This window comes from Salmo salar, chromosome ssa09 (assembly GCF_905237065.1).
Source record: "Salmo salar chromosome ssa09, Ssal_v3.1, whole genome shotgun sequence".
NCBI lineage: Eukaryota > Metazoa > Chordata > Actinopteri > Salmoniformes > Salmonidae > Salmo > Salmo salar.
The window spans coordinates 114,526,517-114,547,186 of NC_059450.1; the positions used below are offsets into that span (position 1 = coordinate 114,526,517).

Below are 20,670 nucleotides of genomic sequence, written 5' to 3' on the forward strand. Positions count from 1 at the left end.
GAAAAAGGTCTGCTGAGACAAAGCACATTCCTTTGGTGAATTTGGAGAGGGAGAGCCTGGATCTTCGACCTTGATTTACAACAGGATGTGAGTTGTTAATCCCCACTAGTTATTTCCATCCCCCTATTCGGGTGAGAGGGGCTATGATTGAAGTTATTCACTGCAAACCTGATCTGACCTATTTGGATTCTCGTGAACAGTCATGACATACCAAAGAAGAAGAAAAATAACCTACACACCATTTTGACAACATCCCGCTAACTCAGAGTGAGGAGATGGGGTTAGCAGAAGGTGATTCCGACAACGGAGCAGATGGCGGAGATGGATGCTGAGTTCGAATCAAGCAGCGAGCCGAGTAAAGGTGGTGAAGATGAATGTTCTGAATGGACAACAGTAGTATCAAAAACTGGAACAAAAAGGAAATTGTCTAAAATTGGAGTGGAGGATACATGTACGAATGATAATGAATCGCTTCTTGTTGGGATGCGTTTGTTGAGTAAGCATGCATATGTGGGAGACCCGTTTGAGGTGTCAAAAATTGTGAAGTATGCGCTTAGAAAAGTGGAGTCTCAGAGTGACCAGGAGTGGCTCGGATGGTTATTTTGATTAATTGGATTTCTGAAGAACAGAGGAAGATTGCAGTTGGCTTCAAAAGAACAGAAGGTTTGTGTTTTGAACTTTGGAGTAGAGCACCCGTCAAAGGAGTCATCTCAGGAGTGACGACGGATGTTCAGGTTGAATACCTGAAGAGAATTCCTGGGGTGGTTGGTGCCCGGTGTGAATAGAGAAAAAGAAGAAAGCCTGTCATCCTGTTGTTTTTTCATAAAGAGCAAATACCAACGCATGTGGTTGGTTGTGTAAGATATGCTGTAAGAGCTTCCGTCCCCAAACCACTACAGTGTAAGAATTGTAAAGGATATGTCCATGTTTCAACAGACGGACAGAGTATACTGAAGAATGGTGTGTAGAAGGGCAACGGTGTTGCAATTGTGGTGGGGATCATGATCCTGAGTTCCTGGAGTGCCCTATAAGGGTGAAGGAGATTGAGGTGTCAAACGATAGGGCGCTCAAACTAATCTCCTATGCGGAGGTGATTAAAACAATTAAGAAAACAAGTGACGCTGCTGAAGAAAAAGGTGGATTTTGTTGCGTTCATTGCCACAGCTATACACTGTAAGGCACGAGTCTCAAAGAAGTGTAAGAAACTGGACATTACTATGGTTGCGGCCATCCTTGGGACTTAAGGATTTTACATCTGAAGACATGCAAGGTGTACTGGCTCCGGAAGACCCTCCCTCCCAGGTTCCCTTTGAGCCTGTGTAGGGATCAGATCTGTTTTTTTTAAATCGTTGTGGTTTTATTTATACATTTTTTGTCGTTTTTTTGTCGTTTGTCCAGTTTTTGGGGAATCCTGTTTCCACCCTGAACAGTAGGTGGCGGGATGCACATTAAATTGTGTGATCGTCAATATACCATAGAAAACTCAGAGTGAGCTTCCGGTCTGAAAGGAGGTGTAACCGTGACGACTTCGGCTGGTATCGCTCAACCGAACAATCTGGAGAAATAATTCAAGTGTGTGTTGGAGAACTACAAAAACAGGTATACCGATACGTGCCTAAAATCAACTAAATGAATGATTGCATGTATTGTATTCATACACAATCTTTCGTGTGCATTATTCCAACCACACATGGAGGCCCCCCATTGCTAGCTAACATTAGCTGAATGGCTGGCTAGCTAACACGTTAGTGGGCCAGAAGTCATTGCGTTTAGTAGCTAGCAGTTTGTGGCAAATTCAGGAAACTAAAACCTATTTTCTGCAGACATGGTGTTTTAAGTCTCCAAAACAAATCTTGCTTTACTAATATACCTAGGTAATGTTAACTATCTAGCGTGCTACCCTTGTACCTTTAGTGACGAACACGGTGTTTACCATGTTGTTTTGGTTGCGCCACGGTGCCCTGTAGGGTCAGGGCTCAAATCAAATTGTAAATGTCACATACTTCGTAAAGAATAGGTGTAGCATAACAGTGAAATGCTTACTTACCAACAATTTAGAGAAATAATAACAGGAGGGATAAATGCACAATGAGTAACGATAACGTGGCTATGTACACGTACCGAGTCGATGTGGAAGTGTACGAGGTGATCACATTTTATTTGTCACATGCGCCGAATACAACAGGTGTAGACCTTACAGTGAAATGCTTACTTACAAGCCCTTAACCAACAATGCAGTTTTAAGAAAAATACTTTTAAAAAAAGAAAGAAATTAAAGTAACAACTAATTAAAGAGCAGCAGTAAAATAACAATAGCGAGGCTATATACAGGGGGTACCGGTTAGTCGATGTAATTGAGGTAATATATACATGTAGGTAGAGTTAATCAAATTACTTATGCATAATTAATAGTAGAGAGTAGCAGCAGTGTAAAGGAGGGTGGCGGGCAATGATAGTAGTCTGGGTAGCCATTTGATTAGATGTTCAGGAGTCTTATGGCTTGGGGGTAGAAGCTGTTTTGAAGCCTCTTGGACCTAGACTTGCGGTAGCAGAGGGAACAGTCTATGACTGGGGTGGCTGGAGTCTTTGACAATTTTTAGGGCTTTCCTCTGACACCGCATGGTATAGAGGTCCTGGATGGCAAGAAGCTTGGCCCCAGTGATGTACTGGGCTGTACGCACTAACCTCTGTTACGGAGCAGTTGACATACCAGGCAGTGATGCAACCAGTTAGGATGCTCTCAATAGTGCAGCTGTAGATCTTTTTGAGGATCTGAGGACCCATGCCAAATCTTTTCATTCTCCTGAGGGGTAGTAGGTTTTGTTGTGCCCTCTTCACGACTGTCTTGGTGTGCTTGGACCATGTTAGTTTGTTGGTGATGTGGACACCAAGGAACTTGAAGCTCTCAACCCGCTCCACTACAGCCCCATCGATGAGAATGGGGGCGTGCTCGGTCCTCCTTTACCTGTAGTCCACAATCCTCTCCTTTGTCTTGATTACGTTGAGGGAGAGGTTGTTGTCCTGGCACCACACGGCCAGGTTTCTGATCTCCCTATAGGCTGTCTCGTCGCTGTTGATCAGGCCTACCATTGTTGTGTCATCGGCAAACTTAATGATGGTGTTGGGGCCGTGCCTGGCCATGCAGTCATGAGTGAACAGGGAGTACAGGAGGGAACTGAGCATGCACCCCTGATTGAGGTAGATATGTGCGGTATCAGAGAGAACCGTCTACGACTTGGGTGGCTGGAGTCATTGTACATTTCTAGGGCCTTCCTCTGACACCGCCTGGTATAGAGGTCCTGAATGGTAGGGAGCTTGGCCCCAGTGATGTACTTGGCCGTATATACTACCCTCTGTAGCCCCTTGCAGTCAGATGCCAAGCAGTTTCCATACCAAGCAGTCATGCGGGCAGTCAAGATGCTCTCAATGGTGCAGCTGTATAACTTTTTGAGGATCTGTGGGCCCATGACAAATCTATTCAGCCTCCTGATGGGGAAAAGGCGTTGTCGTGCCCTCTTCACAACTGTGTGTGTGTGGACCATGGGTCATTCCATGTCATTTTTCAGCAAACCATGACACTCACCATCTCAAATTTTTCAGAAATTGTTTCTGTGGTTTGGAACAGGTAAAATTAGCATTCCTGAGACATTTTGTTGTAATCTAACTTCATCTCTGAGAAATGAAGCTAATTGATTGAACATAAATTGCCAATTTTAAATTTATAGGATTCGGAAAATATTCAACAAATATAGTACCCAAAATCCAATTATGACCAAACTTCTTCCTACAATTAAGACATGAGGAATGTAATAAAATTATCAAAAATTGAGAAATGAATTTTGATGGAGAAATGGGCTAGTGACTAAAATGTTGTGACAACACTAATAAAATTATAAACCATTGCTTTGTAGTCATGTTTTTCAATACAAGTATTACTAATATGTGTTTTAGTACCATTAAACCCAACCTAATACCATTACAAAACACTTTACAGTGTGTGTTTCGGATTTTTCCCATTGAATACCATTAGATAACATTGAAACCATTAGAATTGCTGTATGCTTATGGTTTGCTTGTTCGCCTGGAATTGTCTAACTAATCCATTCCTTTCTTTAATGGGAAAAAACCCAGGGGCTGTTTCCTGGACTCAAATTAAGCTTAAGAGAAGGACAAACTGAATTGCTTTCATGGATGACTGGCTTGAACTGTGAGGATGACCGCACAATTTATTTTCATCATGAGCAAAAGCTATTGGTGTTCTATCCAATGTTTAAAATAAAATGTTGTGATCCATGGTCTGGGTTTTACAAAAGCATCGCAGCACTAAGATAGTCTTTCGTTCATTTCGTTTTGATGTAATTAACATGATCTTAGTGTTATGATGCTTTTGGGAAACACAAAATGGATGAAAGTAGTGGAACAGTGGCATCTAGTGGGCAAAACATGGAACTTTCTCACATTTATGGTGAATAATGCAAATGACTGATATTGTTTTCCGTTCAGAGAAATTAGCCATCACCCGATTCGCAGGGAATACATTACATAGTATGGAGAAGCATTACTCCTAGCAGCAGCTCCATACTACTTGTCAGACATGGAGAACTGATACTGTATATTGGTTGTTGCGGTGGGGTGATCTATGGGTGGCTTTTGATACATTTTATTGGATTCCTGGTGTCTTACTCATTTTTAGGAAGAATTATGGTCCAAATCAGATGTCGGGTACTATATTTATTGAAGATTATAAATCCTATAAATTAAAATGGCCAATATCAAATTTTATTGCTTAGCAGATGTTATTGCGAGTGCTTATGCTTCTAGATCTGACAGTGCAGCAGTATCTAACAGGTAATATCTAACAATTCCACAACAAAACCTAATACACACAATTTAGTAAAGGAATGGGTTGAGAATTTATAAGTATAAAATATATGGATGAGCAGTGACAGAGTAAAGAATAGATAGGGAAGGATACATTATATACAGTTGAAGTCGGAAATTTACATACACTTAGGTTGGATTCATTAAAACTCGTTTTTCAACCACTCCACAAATGTCTTGTTAACAAACTATAGTTTTGGCAAGTCGGTTAGGACATCTACTTTGTGCAGGACACAAGTAATTTTTCCAACAATTGTTTACAGATAGATTATTTCACTTATAATTCACTGTATCACAATTCACAATTTAGGTCAGAAGTTTACATACACTAAGTTGACTGTGCCTTTAAACAGCTTGGACAATTCCAGAAAATTGTGTCATGGCTTTAGAAGCTTCTGATAGGCTAATTGACATTATTTGAGTCAATTGGAGGTGTACCTGTGAATGTATTTCAAGGCCTACCGTCAAACTCTGCCTCTTTGCTTGACTACCCAAAACGTTACCCAAAACGTTTGACCCAAGTTAAACAATTTAAAGGCAATGCTACCAAATACTAATTGAGTGTATGTAAACTTCTGACCCACTGGGAATGTGATGAAAGAAATAAAAGTTGAAATATATCATTCTCTCCACTATTATTCTGACATTTCACATTCTTAAAATAAAGTGGTGATCCTAACTGACCTAAGACAGGGAATTTTTACTAGGATTAAATGTCAGGAATTGTGAAAAACTGAGTTTAAATGTATTTGGCTAAGGTGTATGTAAACTTCCGACTTCAACTGTACGTATGAGATGAGTAATGCGAGATATGTAAACATTCTTAGTGGCATTATTAAAGTGACAAGTGTTCCATTTATTAAAGTGGTCTGTGATTTCAAGTCTGTATGTAGGCATGATTGTGTTAGTGATAGCTTTTTAACAGTCTGATGGCCTTGAGATCGAAGCTGTTTTTCAATCTCTCTCTGTCCCAGCTTTGATGCACCTGTACTGACTTCGCCTTCTGGATGGAAGCGGGGTGAACAGGCAGTGGCTCGGATGGTTATTGTCCTTAATCTTTTTTGCCTTCCTGTGACATTGGGTGTTGTAGGTGTCCTGGAGGGCAGGTAGTTTGCCCCCGGTGATGTGTAGACCGCACCACCCTCTGGAGAGCCTTTGCGGTTGTGGGCGGTGCAGTTGCCGTACCAGGCGGTGACAGGATGCTCTTGTGCACCTGTGAAAGTTAGTGAGGGTTTTCGGTGTCAAGGAAAAATCTGAGTTTGAAGAGGCATTGTTGCTGTCTGTGTGCATGGACCATTTCAGTTTGTCGGTGATCTGTACACCGAGGAACATAAAACTTTCCACCTTCTCCACTGCTGTCCCATCTGAGGATAGGGAGGTGCTCCCTTTGCTTTTTCCTGAAGTCCACGATCATCTCTTTTGTTTTGCTGACATTGATGTTACTTTCCTGACACCACACTCCGAGGTCCCTCACCTCCTCCCTGTAGGCTGTCTCGTCGTTGTTGGTGATCAAGCCCACTACTGTAGTGTCGTCTGCAAACTTGAGGGTTGAGTTGGAGGCGTGCATGGCCATGCAGTCACGGGTGAACAGGGAGTACAGGAGGGGGCTGAGAACTCACCCTTGTGGGGCCCCAGTGTTGAGGATCAGAGGAGTGGAGATGTTTCCTACCTTCACCACCTGGGTGCGGCCCATCAGGAAGTCCAGGACCCAGTTGCACAGTGCAGGGTTGAGACCCAGTGTCTCAAGCTTAATGGTGAGTTTGCAGGGTACTATGGTGTTAAATGCTGAGCTGTAGTCAATGAACAGCATTCTTACATGGGTATTCCTCTTGTCCAGATGGAATAGGGCAGTGTGATGGTGACTGCATCGTCTGTGGACCTATTAAGCAAATTGAAGTGGATCTAGGGTGACAGGTAGGGTGGAGGCGATATGATCCTTGACTAGTCTCTCTACGCACTTCATGATGATAGAAGTGAGTGCTACGGGGCAATAGTCATTTAGCTCAGTTACCTTAGCTTTCTAGGGAACAGGAACAATGGTGGCCATCTTGAAGCATGTGGGAACAGCAGGCTGGGATAGGGATTGATTATGTCCGTAAACACACCAGCCAGCTGGTCTGCCTATGCTCCAAGGACGCGGCTAGGGATGTCGTCTGGGCCGGCAGCCTTGCGAGGGTTAACACGTTTAAATGTTTTACTCACATCGGCCACGGAGAAGGAGAGCCCACAGTCTTTGCTATCAAGCCATGTCGATTGCACTGTATTGTCCTCAAAGCGCGCAAAGTTGTTTAATTTGTCTGGAAGCAAGACGTCGATGTCAGCGACAGAGCTGGTTTTCTTTTTGTAATCCGCGATTGTCTGTAGACCCTGCGACATACGTCTTGCGTTTGAGCTGTTGAATTGCGACTCCACTTTGTCTCTATACTGACTTTGCTTGTTTGATTGCCTTACGGAGGGAATTACTACACTGTTTGTATTCGGCCATATTTCCAGTCGCCTTGCCATGATTAAATGCGGTGGTACGTGCTTTCAGTTTAGCGTGAATGCTGCCATCAATCCACGGTTTCTGGTTAGGGATGGTTATAATAGTCAGTAGGTACAATATCTCCTATACACTTATAAACTCCCTTACCGAGTCAGCGTATACGTCAATGTTATTATCTGAGGCTACCCGGAACATATTCCATTTCACGTGATTGACGCAATCTTGAAGCGTGGAATCCGATCAGTCAGACCAGTGTTGGATAGACCTAAGCACAGGCGCATGAAACTGTGGGTTTGCACAACCAAAGAATTTAAGCACAAGCTGTCAGAAACCGCCTCAGGGAAGCTCATCTACGTGCTCGTTGTCCTCATCAGAGTCTTGAGCTGACTGCAGTTTGGCGTCTTAACCGACTTCAGTGGGAAAATGCTAACCTTCGATGGCCACTTGCATGCTGGGAAAGTGTGTTCTTCACAGATGAGTCGTGGTTTCAACAGTACCAGGCAGACTGTGTATATAGCGTGGGTGAGCGTTGTGAACAGTGCCCCAACATGGTCTGGTTATGGCATGGCATACACAAGCTAGGGACAATGTACGTTTCAATGCACAGAGATATCGTGACGAGATCCTGAGGCCCATTGTCGTGCCATTCATCTGCCGACATCACCTCATGTTTCAGTATGATAATGCACGGCCCCATGTCGCAAGGATCTGTACATAATTCCTGGAAGCTGAAAATGTCTGTTCTTCCATGGCCTGGATACTCACCAGACATGTCAACCAGTGAAGAGGAGTGGAACAACATTCCACAGGCCACAATCAACAGCCTGATCAATTATGCGAAGGAGATGCGTCACCTTGCCTGAGGCAAATGGTGGTCACACCAGATGCTGATTGGTTATCTGATCCACACCCCCTACCTTTTTTTTAAGGTATCTGTGACCGACAGATGCATCTGTATTCCCAGTCATGTTAAATCCATAGATGGGGCCTAATGAATTTATTTAAATTGATGGATTTCCTTATATAAACTTTAACTCTGTGAAGTCTTTATTGCTGCATTTTATATTTTTATTCAGTGTAATATGGTATTGGTTCTGTCCTGTCTCCTCACAGCCACCGTGCCCCGCCGCGCCCCCACACCCAGCGGAGCCGTCATGTGGCAGGAGGCCCGCAAACATGAGCGCAAGCTGCGCGGCATGATGGTGGACTACAAACGCCGCGGCGAGCGCCGGCGAGAGTACTACGAGAAGATCGTAAGTCGCCCAGGCGCGCTGTTTTGTTTTTGCTTTTCTTTGCATAGCTCATTACACTAATCATCCTGATCTGCACAACTTCATATAATCTGGTGTTTTAGTGCTGGGCTGGAACTAAAGCCAGAGTGGACCAGAGTTGGTGATTTTTACTGGATCTGGTCTCCTCCCCTGTCCTTCCTTTCACCCTTTCCTCTCCTCGACAGAAAAAGGACCCGGCTCAGTTCCTGCAGGTTCACGGCCGGGCCTATAAGATCCATCTGGACTCGGCCGTGGCGCTCGCCGCAGAAAGCCCCATCAACATGTGAGGAAACACGCATGAGTACAACACACACAAGACATGCATGTGCATACATGCCACCATGTCTTACTCTTACATACGCATGATATAATACTGTCACACAAATACTCTTTCTGCACATCACACACTCACACCGCCTGAGAATACTAATCGTGATGTTATGTTCTCTGTTGTAGGATGCCCTGGCAGGGAGACGCCAACAACATGATTGACAGGTTTGATGTGAGGGCACACCTGGACTTCATACTCACCTACACCCCTCCGCTCCTCAACACAGCGTAAGTGTGACTGAGGTCTCTCCTTCAGACTTCCTACCTTATTACGCCACCCTAGTAACATGTCCTCACTGAAATTGATTATAATCGAACACACACACAGGTTGATTTGTTACGGTTGTTTGATGAAATGTGATATGAAAGGTCAAATGTGTTATGTGGGACCAACACCGTTTTTCGTCAAACATATTGAAGTGTTCCGTTTGGGTTGCAGCACCCCAGAACAGGAGTCGGAGGAGAGGAAGTGCAACTATGAGCGTTACAGAGGCCTAGTGCAGAATGACTTTGCCAGCAGTGAGTATCCGCCGGTGTTGGTAATGCCATGTCTCTTGTGCTTCCCTCCCATTGGGTATATTGTGTTTCTCAGTGTTCTCTAACCTCCTGCTGTCCCTCTGCAGTCTCTGAGGAGCAGTGTTTGTACCAGATCCAAATGGACGAGCTCTATGGTGGCCTGCAGAGGCCAAATGAGGACGAGAAGAAAAAGTTAGTCCTGTCCCATCTTTTCACGATCTCTTCATTCTCTATTTATGGCTTATAGAAGTATACTCGTATTTAGATTATTTGTATTGATTATGAGTAAGCCCCTAGCTTTTTTATTTAGGCTTGCCAAGGAGAAGGCCACCATTGGCTACACGTACGAGGACAGTACTGTTACGAAGCCTGGGGAGGAAGAAGAGAAAGGGGAGGAGGAGGACTCTGACAACAGCGAATCAGAGGACGACGAGGGTATTCCAGACATTGGTGAGTTCTCGTACCTTCTCACCCACAAACTGTAAGTATGAGTGGTTGGGTTGAATGGACATTGGGCTTGTTTGACATTGCAGCCGACTGACTGATCTAGAAATTACGTTGCATCAAAAATAAAATCAATTATTATTTGTAGAGCAGTCGGTCACAATTTACCCGTAATGCATCATGTTGACTGCAATTTTGAACAAGCCCAGAAAATGGTCATGTATGTGGGATGTGAGTATGCATTATTTTCTTAAATCATTTTGTCGTGTGTGTGTGTGTGTGTTTCAGACGTGGAGGTGGACGTTGACGAGCTCAACACGGAGCAGGAGTTGGATCTGAACAAGATGGCCACTCCATATGGAATGGCAGAGGGAGATTTTGTCAGGTCAGTTTACCTGCGCCCATTATAGACTATGCGTTTCGCTACAATTGTATTTGTGGACATTACATTATCGCTGCAAATGCCTGTCATAAAGAAATACGTTGCTTCATGTTGCATTTTATGTAATTTTTTTATTTAATGCTTCTAGTAAATGACCAGTTCCTTTCGTAGCGTATTTTAACAAAGGTTAAAGAGTAAAAGTCTGCTGTTATATACACTGTGTTAACTGGCTGACTGTTTGACAGGATGCTGAGGAAAGACAAGGATGAGCTGGAGGCCATTAAACATGCCAAGGCTCTGGAGGCAGAGAAGGCCATGTACTCGGTAAGAAAGAATCGGTGTGTGTGTGTGTTGCTGTTATGTCAATGATTGTTGGTAGGCCTTTCCCCTGATGATGTCACTGACTGTTTGTGTGACCCTCAGGGCCGTCGCTCTCGCAGACAGAGGAGGGAGTTCAGAGAGAAGAGACTGAAGGGCAGACAGATCAGCCCACCCAGGTAAACAGAAGTTTATACCATGGTTGGGTTCAATTCAGGAAGTACACAGAAATTCCAATTCTGTTCATTGCTTTTGTCGTTTGAATTTGGTTTACTTTCTGAATTTACTTGGAATGGACAACCAACCCTGATTTTTATTTATTTATTATTATTATTTTTTCCCCGATATGGGGTAACTCACCTCATCCACTACCAATGTGTAGCACACACATGGTACGAGACACATTGTCACACCTCTTTAAACCCTTTCTCTGTTTATGATCTCCAGCTATGCCAGGAGAGACAGCCCAACCTACGATCCCTACAAACGGTGAGCGGGAGACCAACCATTTAACTTTCTGTTCAAGGTTTTCACTTTAAAAGTCCATCTAATAGTATGTTTTGACTAGGAAAGTAATGGCACAGTCATCCTTTTGTCAGTGCTAACAACTCAAGATGCACTGCTTGCTAGTGAGGTTTGAGGTCACCCTTTTAATCAGTAGAGAACACTGATGATTCTCCCTTCCCGGGCAGCGCGATAGGTCACTTAGTGGTTAGAGCTAGTTCGAATCCCCGAGCCGGCTAGGTAGGAGCGTCTGCCCTTGCACATGATGCGAAATGCATCATATTGTGACACTTTCTGTATTTTGAAAGTTCTATATCTTGAAAACGTGATTGCTTGCATGCAAGCCATTTTGGGACTGTATCAACAGTGGACTAGTGAAACAAATACCAAAACAGTTTGTGAGTGGAATTTTCCTTTACCTCATATTTAGTCCAGCGTCGCCGTCAATAATGGCTGATCTCTGGCCTTGAGCCCACTCTCTGAGAGTGGGCTCAATTTCACACCACACGCTTGTACATGTGTGAAACAGGACAAATATAAGCAGCCCTATTTTTATTTTTTAATTTATTTGACCTCCTTCCTCTCTCCCTCAGGCCCCAGTCGGAGTCCAGTTCGGAGTCGCGGTCCCACTCTCGTTCCCCGGGCCCAGAGAAGATCACCTTCATCACCAGCTTCGGAGGCAGTGATGAGGAGGCTGCCGCTGCAACTCAAGCTCCACCCCCTGTCCACACCCCCGCCAACTCGCTGCACCACCCCGCAGGTCATAGCAGGGGCTCCCGGTCGGTAGCTTTCCCCTTCTGCTTTCCATTGGTTGTTTACTCCTGTCAGTCATGTTGCTGTCCATTTGACTACAGCTGTAAAGATTTGGGCTTTAGAGATTTTGGTAGGTGAAGTGGAGCTCAGATTTAGGTTAGTAAGTTTGACCTGAACAGTTTATAATCCTAGTAGTGACATTTTAAAGATGCATGTTAGTTTGTGCATCCCAAACAGCAAGTTCTGCATGTTGTTCTTCATGGTAAATCAATTAGATTGTGTACTTCTTCACATTAAAAGCTGCCCTAGACAACTTAGTACCACTTTTAAAGGCACCATGAGGTAAGGGGTAAGGGAAAACATATATGGCATGTACGCCATGTGTCAATGCTCAGTATGGTTCACAAAGAAGCAGAATTGCTTAAGTCCTAAGCTCTGGTCTACCTGTGTGGTTACATGATTTTACAAAAAACGTGCAGCACTATCAGTCCAATGTAGATCAAAACCTGAAATAAAAATGAGTCCAAGCAGACATTAGGATTAGAGCAGCCTGTGGGTCGTTGCTAATACGTCAGTGTGTGTCTCTGTTCAGCAGACGGCGCTCTTCCTCCAGCCCTTCCTCTTCCACCCACTCTTCCACTCATCGCTCCTCCTCTCGTTCCTCCTCTCACTCACGCCGCGACAGACGCCGTGGAGGAGGGAGGGACAGACGGCATTCCCGCTCCCGGTCGAGGCGGCGCTCCGACTCGCGGTCCCGGGGTAGAGGAGCCAACGGAGGAGGAAGAGGGGGGTCACGGAGGAGATACGACCGGACACAGTCCCGCTCCAATGACCGAGATGGAGACCGGGAGAGGGACAGGGAGCGAGACAGGGACGTGGGACGTCGCTTCGCAGCACGCAGACGCACACGGTAAGGCAGCCTAGACAACCATATTTATTTATATTTTTTGGACCCCTTTTTCTCCCCAATTTTGTGATATCCAATTGGTAGTTACAGTTTTGTCCCATCGCTGCAACTTCCGTACGGGGGTCTCCCGGTCACGGCCGGCTGCGACACAGCCTGGGATCGAACCCGGGTTTTGTAGTGACGCCTCTAGCGCTGCGATGCATTGCTTTAGACAGCTGCGCCTCTTGGGAGGCCCCTCAATACGACTTTCCTAACCTAAGTAAATCCTGAACGTAATGTATTTTAAAAATCCTACCACTTACATGAACCGGTGAGCTTTTTGATGTTGTGCTGATCACATCTGTCTGCTCGACTTCCAGGTCCCGCTCTAACTCTCGGCAGGGGGACCGTACCAGGCAGGGGGGTGGGGGGCGGACTTCAGGAGGCCATCAGAGGGGGGTCAGCAGCAGCAGTCCTAGCCCCTCCCAATCCCCCCAGCCCAGCTGTACCCCTTCCCCCTCACACAGAGGAGGCCCGCCCTCTGCCACTGCACTCTGTGACAAGCTGAGAAAGTGAGTCCACTGACACCTACATGCATAAACACACTGGAGATCTTTCACGGGTTCAAAAAAGTTGGACCCGTTCCGAAATAAACCTGGGGCTTTCCCACCCAAACCCAATATGCATAAATACAATTTCAAAATATAAAGACCTGTTCTAAAAGTACCCAAGAACAACTAGACTCGTTCCATATAGACCTGGTCGGATCCAGAACCGGTCCGGCTTAGGGAATCAGCAGAAAAGTCCATTTTAAGCTACTTTATTAACCGGAGCTGATAAGCAAGGGGGAGAGTGGGGTGCCGCTGTAGCAGGGGCCGTGCTGTGCGTGTACTCTGAGTGTGTGAGCGAGTGACACAGGGAGGAGGGAGTGAAAGATGAGACGGCAACCGACCAAGCCGAGGGAGGGAGGGAGGGACTGCAACCGACCAAGCCGAGGGAGGGAGGGAGGGAGGGAGGGACTGCAACCGACCAAGCCTAGGGAGGGAGGGACTGCAACCGACCAAGCCTAGGGAGGGAGGGACTGCAACCGACCAAGCCTAGGGAGGGAGGGACTGCAACCGACCAAGCCTAGGGAGGGACTGCAACCGACCAAGCCTAGGGAGGGAGGGACTGCAACCGACCAAGCCTAGGGAGGGAGGGACTGCAACCGACCAAGCCTAGGGAGGGAGGGACTGCAACCGACCGAGGGAGGGAGGGACTGCAACCGACCGAGGGAGGGAGGGACTGCAACCGACCGAGGGAGGGAGGGACTGCAACCGACCGAGGGAGGGAGGGACTGCAACCGACCGAGGGAGGGAGGGACTGCAACCGACCGAGGGAGGGAGGGACTGCAACCGACCGAGGGAGGGAGGGACTGCAACCGACCGAGGGAGGGAGGGACTGCAACCGACCGAGGGAGGGAGGGACTGCAACCGACCGAGGGAGGGAGGGACTGCAACCGACCGAGGGAGGGAGGGACTGCAACCGACCGAGGGAGGGAGGGACTGCAACCGACCGAGGGAGGGAGGGACTGCAACCGACCGAGGGAGGGAGGGACGGGAGGGAGGGAGAGACGGGAGGGACCGGAGGGAGGGAGGGAGGGAGAGACGGGAGGGACCGGAGGGAGGGAGGGAGGGACCGGAGGGAGGGAGGGAGGGACCGGAGGGAGGGACCGGAGGGAGGGACCGGAGGGAGAGACCGGAGGGAGAGACTGCAACCGACCAAGCCGAGGGAGGAAGGGAGGGAGGGACTGCAACCGACCAAGCCGAGGGAGGGAGAGACCGGAGGGAGAGACCGGAGGGAGGGAGGGAGGGAGAGACCGGAGGGAGGGAGGGAGGGAGGGAGGGAGAGACCGGAGGGAGGGAGGGACTGCAACCGACCAAGCCGAGGGAGGGAGGGAGGGAGGGAGGGACTGCAACCGACCAAGCCGAGGGAGGGAGGGAGGGAGGGAGGGAGGGAGAGACCGGAGGGAGGGAGGGACTGCAACCGACCAAGCCGAGGGAGGGAGGGAGGGAGGGACTGCAACCGACCAAGCCGAGGGAGGGAGGGAGGGACTGCAACCGACCAAGCCGAGGGAGGGAGGGAGGGACTGCAACCGACCAAGCCGAGGGAGGGAGAGACCGGAGGGAGGGAGGGAGGGAGGGAGGGAGGAGAGACCGGAGGGAGGGAGGGAGAGACCGGAGGGAGGGAGGGACTGCAACCGACCAAGCGGAGGGAGGGAGGGAGGGAGGGACTGCAACCGACCAAGCCGAGGGAGGGAGGGAGGGAGGGACTGCAACCGACCAAGCCGAGGGAGGGAGGGAGAGACGGGAGGGAGGGAGAGACGGGAGGGAGGGAGAGACGGGAGGGAGGGACTGCAACCGACCAAGCCGACCGGAGGGAGGGAGGGAGAGACCGGAGGGAGAGACCGACCGGAGGGAGGGACTGCAACCGACCAAGCCGACTTGCGTTCTAGTAGATAGCTGCCATAGCTAGGTTATTCATCATTCAATATGATTACAAATGTTATTTGTCAAATGCTTTGTAAACCAACAGGTGTAGCCTAACAGTGAAATGCCTACTTTACCTTCCATTGATTAGATATCTCCTCACTTTTGCCACACATGGAGGCTCTATGACTATAGCCTATTGCCGCTTTGACTTATGATTGGCCAACAAGCTGCACGTGCCACTCTGGTGAAAAGCAAGAGCAGCAGCATAAATGATTACATTTCTCTCTCTCTACTGCAGCAGTCGTCGTTCGGATCTGTACGCATCATGTGCAAACTCAGTTAAAATGACACGTACCTGTGACACAATCAGATCCGACCCAGACCCCGTGATATTTAGAATTCTGGGTCCCGGATTGGGTCTGGTAATCGGGTATAGGTAGATCCGCGAAGACCTCTAAAGCACACACACATTAATACTTATATATATATATAGATATATACACACACACACCCAGCCTCCCCCTCACATGCCATTTAAAACAAACAGCAGCAATAAGTAGCTAATATTTGCCCTAGTCTGTCCCATGGAGGAGCTCTCTGATGGGAAATGGTGACATTTTCAGCCCTACTTTTCTTCCTCTTTCTCCCCCTCTCTCTTTCTCTCCCTCCAGGCCTGATACTCCGGGTGGTAAAGAGACGGGAGCTGCCAAAGTCAGTAAGAATTTGATCTAGCTGGGTTTGTTGCAAAAGTCTACGCCTCCCTCACCCCTGACAGGCTGAGCTGGTTATCCATCAGGCCGGGGATCCCCCCCCCCCAAAGGCCACTGTGCACACAGAGAATGGAAATCATATGAAATGTCTTTTGACTGCCCCTCTCTGTGGAGCTCCCATTTTAAATGGTGGCCTTACCTCCCCCCTGAATGTAGTGTGGAGTTAAACCCTTCTCAGTTTAGAGTGTGGTTACAGGGTTAGCCTGCCTCCGAAGGGCACAGCCTACATTGCAGAGTGTTGTGACAGACTTTTTTCTGAGCCTTCTTTCTCCTTATCCCTGAATGGACTGGTGTTCCCAGCACCCTTTCTGTCACTTATGTATCGGTCTATATTATGGATGTTGCGGTATTCTGCGGCACCTGCTGAGCTATGCAGAGTGGTACGGTCAGACCAGAGAAGGGAGTGTGTCCCTCGATCTCGATGTGGAGACTTTCACTCTACATACAGACAACCCATTTTTAAAGCTCGCGCCCTAAGACTGAGGGGAAAGCACTGATGTCATTCTCAGAAGCTCTTAAATGGCTTCCTTGTCTCCTTTCCTTGTCTCCTCTCTCCCCTCACCATTGATCTTAAGGGAGTGACTGGGTAAGTAAAAGCAAAGGAGTAGTAAAGGAAGCCATATAAGAGAATAGGGGGGAGAGTAGTCTAGAGTCTGGGTGCGTTCCAATAGTCTTTAAGTGGCTTCCTCTCCTCGTCTGCATTCTGCCATCTGCACTGACGGTAAAAGAACTAGACCGGTGAAGGCAATCCACTGGTAGGCATAATCTATATTCTTTTACGTTACGTTTCAGATCAGCTAAAGTGAAGGAGACTCAGGAGAGGAGGCCATTTTTAGGCTGTTAAGTACATCCCTGCTATGCAGTGAGGTCGGAGCTCTCAGGTGTATGCAGCTGTTGTGGACAGCAGAGCGGTGAGGGGGCCTGGGCTTGTCTGAGCAGGCAGGAGAAATACACCACCACGCCTCTCCACCCAGGACTAACAGCACACACTGTTACCTGCTGCTTTCCCCTTAGAGACGCACCACTAGACATGGCTAGTAACCACTCCAGTACAGGGCATTCACAGGGAAAGGGATGTATCGGAGTTACTGAATAGAAGAGCGATAGAGGAAGGGTCATTTAACTCAGTAGGTTGCCATTTTAGCCTGTAGTGTGTGCGTGTGTGTGTGCTTGTTTATCCTCAAGCTGAATTCCTACCTGGCCAGGGAGTGTCAGCAGGGAATGTACAGGGGAGGGCCGCTGACGCTACTTGTGACCAAAATTTGCCAGACTGTTCTTTCCCTGTTCGACTCTCTTATCCTTAGCTGTCCTCACAACATTCACACGTACGTACAAATGCATAAGACATATATACTTAGAGTCCAGTTCCATGTAATGCGATCCTGTCCTGCTACAGTGTACAACAGCTGCAGGCAACGAGCACGAGGTTTGCCTCTCCTCCCCTCACGTAGCCGGCTCTTCCAGTCCCGCAGAGAACAGGACATAACAAACGGCTCACGTGTTTTTTACCCACTGTATACCTCCATATGACTAACCGTGGCCTTACCAGCTGCTATATGAGACAATGGTGGTCCAAAACGTGCCCCTGTCCCCGTAGTTCCACACACACCCTGCGCTCCTGCCCTGCGAGTGTGTGTGCTGATGCGTGCGTGTGTCTTACAGCCCAGGATGACCCCGCAGGAGAAGCTGAAGATACGCATGCAGAAGGCCCTCAACAGGCAGTGTGAGTAGACAGACTCTGTTTGGTCAGTCTCAGTTAAAACTAGTTTATGCTGTGTTTGTATATACATATTCATCCTACCTCTGTTCTTCTTTTTCTCCCACAGCCAAGGCGGATAAGAAAGCAGCCCAGGCGAAAGTCACTCAGCAGGAAAATAAGCGAGCGGTGCGTGGATTTGTTTGTGATCTGCTAGCCAGCCCCCCCCCCACCCACCCATTATAGCATATTGTGTGACGTTTCCTCTAGAAACAGTGTCCCCCTAAGACAGTCCTTTGATACATGTTGTCGTCTGCCATTGGCCCTCATGGCTGTGTATACTTTACAGGAGCGTGAGGGAGAGCTCAGAGCCATGGCACGCAAGATCCGCATGAAGTAAGACTGTGTGTGTGACGCTGCGTTGTGGTGCCGTATGACTCTGGTTAAACGGTGGTGTGTGTGTTCCAGGGAGCGTGAGCGTCGGGAGAAAGAGAGGGACGAGTGGGAGAGACAGTACGGACGACAAAGCCACTCGCCCTCCCCATCTAAATATGGTGAGTTCAGTGAGTCACCCCTTAATTGTTATCGTTGTTAAATCCTTGACGGGAAGTGTTCAATTGCACACTTTTTGAAATGGCTGTGGAATTGGGATGCAGCTCATAAGCCTGTAACAGTGGCTCAGTACTAGTTTTGCCACAGTGGCTCAGTATTAGTTATCAAATTGTATTTGTCACACGTGCCGAATACAAAAGGTGTAGTAGACTTTACCGTGAATTGCTTACTTACAAGCCCTCTCCCAACAATGCAGAGTTAAAAGTAAGAATTTGCAAATTAAACTTTTTTGTCAATGTGTGTGTGTGGCATTGGCTCAGTACTAGTTCTGCGTGTTGTTAACTTTCTGGCACGCTGTTATGTTGGTCGTCATTCTTTCATCGGTGTATCTGTCCTCTGTCTGTCCCTCAGGTCGTGACCACAGCTCATCCAGAAGGTATGTGAGCAACCACAAGAATCTCCACTGTTGAGGAAGGATGTTGACTCTCGCGCACGTTATCTCAATAGCGCATCATACTCTCCCTCTGCAATCTGTCAACTCTTTCTCACATTGTAATGGGGAAGTTATGATCACTGAAGTTCATATTCAGTTTAGAGTGATTAACACAATGTTGAGCATATTTCTGTAATGCTCAAGGTTTCCAGTGTTCTATTTGTGGCACACGACAGACTCACACTCTTTGTTCCTTTCTCTCTCTCTCTCTCTCTCCCCCCTCACACACCCGTATTCAAATGTGTTCTCTCTCGCTCACACGCACCCACATTGGGACAAAGAGTTTGAATCAAAAGCCTGCATACTCTCACAGAGAGCTGTCAGTACTGATGTTAGGCTCTCTCATCCCTGGTCCTCCCTGGGGAGTGTGGGCCCGGCTGTGGTAGTGGGGAACACAGTGAACCTGGAGTCTCAGTACATCAGAAACAGATGAGGCTTAACACTGTCAGTCTCAATACGCTACAGCAGTTCTGCACTTAGACCATCCATGTGTGCTCGGCAGACCAATGGTAGTTTAGTCAAATATGATACAAGCTAGCAAATACCAGCAAATACTAGAGGGCAACTGTTTACACCAGGAAGTATCCAAATATTTTAAAGAAAGGTATGTCTTGTGTAATAACTGGCTAGTCATTTCCAGTTTGACATACAGCATTATATATGGGGGTAGTGAATTTACTGTGGGGTCCAAATGTAGCACTGTGTCACCTGAGACTCACACTCACTCTTTTCTCGGGTTTCCAGGAGGTCCCGTTCCCGGTCGAGGAGTCCATATTACCGATACTAAACATACCGATTGGACCCACTAACCCCCCACAACCCTCCTCATCCCCTCTGGCTACTCTTCCAGTGAAGAGATTTGAGAAAAGGAGAGAAGTGAGGGACAGTGTGCTGAATGGAAGAGAAGTGGTAGAGAGACTGAATGAGAGTGAGGTAGAGATGGATGGGGAGAGGAAAATGGAAGAGCTGAATTGGAGTCCGGAGATTGAGATTTGGTAGTTATTGCATCTGGCCACATTTTAGTATCTCAGTAATTCTGCATACATATTATCTCCTTTATGATGGCCTTAACTTGCTTTTACTCCATCTCTGGGTGCTCTTTCTATCTTTCCCCATGCCCCGTCCCCTCAATCTCTCTCTGAGAAGAGTATGTTGCCATCACTGAATAGCACATGAATAGGATGTAAAAGAATCTGATTTAAATTTGACCTTCATCTGTGTACATAGTTTTCTTCAATTACAAGTGAGTGAACATTGATGAAATCCTGAGGCGGTGTGTAGCTCCATGTGAATATGAAAAATAATTGATCGTTAATGATTTTAATCTTTTTGTATGGCATGCCTCCAACCACTCACCTTTTGAATTGAGACTTGATTGTACTCTTCTGAGTAACAGATTGTCTTTTTTGTTGTTTTCATCCAAATATATGGTCAGTTATCAAACTGAGAAATACAAATAAAATGCACAAAAGTATCTGATGTCGATCTATTGGTTTTGTGTCTTTACTTGAACGTTCTCATCTCTCTCATACATTCATTAGTCACAACACTTTGCTAGTGAGGCTTTGCTGAGTCAAGAAGCAAAGTGTCTTGTCCAACACTTGATTAAAGTTGTTTGGTGTTATAGAAGCATTTATTTATTTTACCTTTATTTAACTAGGCAAGTCAGTTAAGAACAAATTCTTATTTTCAATGACGGCCTAGGAACAGTGTGTTAACTGCCTTGTTCAGGGGCAGAACGACCTTGTCAGCTCAGGGATTAAAACTTGCAACCTTTTGGTTACTAGTCCAACGCTCTAACCACTAGGCTACGCTGCCGCCCTCAGATGCATTACTGTTTAGCATTTACAATTGTACAGTATAATGCATTTGTTGAAATGATTGCGCTTTAGCCTACTGGTAAGATCAACTCACTAAG

At 47.0% G+C, this 20,670-nt stretch overlaps 1 protein-coding gene across 8 annotated transcripts; it reads left to right on the top strand.

The window, feature by feature from the left end:
- Positions 1-1,443: 1,443 nt before the first annotated feature.
- Positions 1,444-20,237, top strand: LOC106612486 (CLK4-associating serine/arginine rich protein). 8 transcript variants are annotated; one of them, XR_001330306.2, is made up of 21 exons: positions 1,444-1,599; positions 8,480-8,619; positions 8,823-8,920; positions 9,094-9,195; positions 9,407-9,486; positions 9,591-9,675; positions 9,794-9,933; positions 10,216-10,312; positions 10,555-10,633; positions 10,733-10,806; positions 11,075-11,116; positions 11,725-11,910; positions 12,477-12,794; positions 13,151-13,342; positions 15,913-15,956; positions 17,674-17,734; positions 17,838-17,896; positions 18,057-18,103; positions 18,176-18,261; positions 18,671-18,695; positions 19,497-20,237. XR_001330306.2 is itself a non-coding variant. In XM_014213665.2 (21 exons), the coding sequence occupies exons 2-21, from the start codon at positions 8,521-8,523 to the stop codon at positions 19,537-19,539; spliced, it is 1,953 nt and encodes a 650-aa protein (XP_014069140.2). In that variant the 5' UTR covers positions 1,444-1,599; positions 8,480-8,520; the 3' UTR covers positions 19,540-20,237. The 8 variants fall into 8 exon arrangements, 3 of the variants coding, with proteins under 3 accessions (XP_014069140.2, XP_014069141.2, XP_014069142.2); XM_014213665.2 differs by having other exon boundaries at positions 15,913-15,952; XM_014213666.2 differs by having other exon boundaries at positions 12,480-12,794; positions 15,913-15,952.
- The last annotated feature ends 433 nt before the right edge of the window (positions 20,238-20,670 follow it).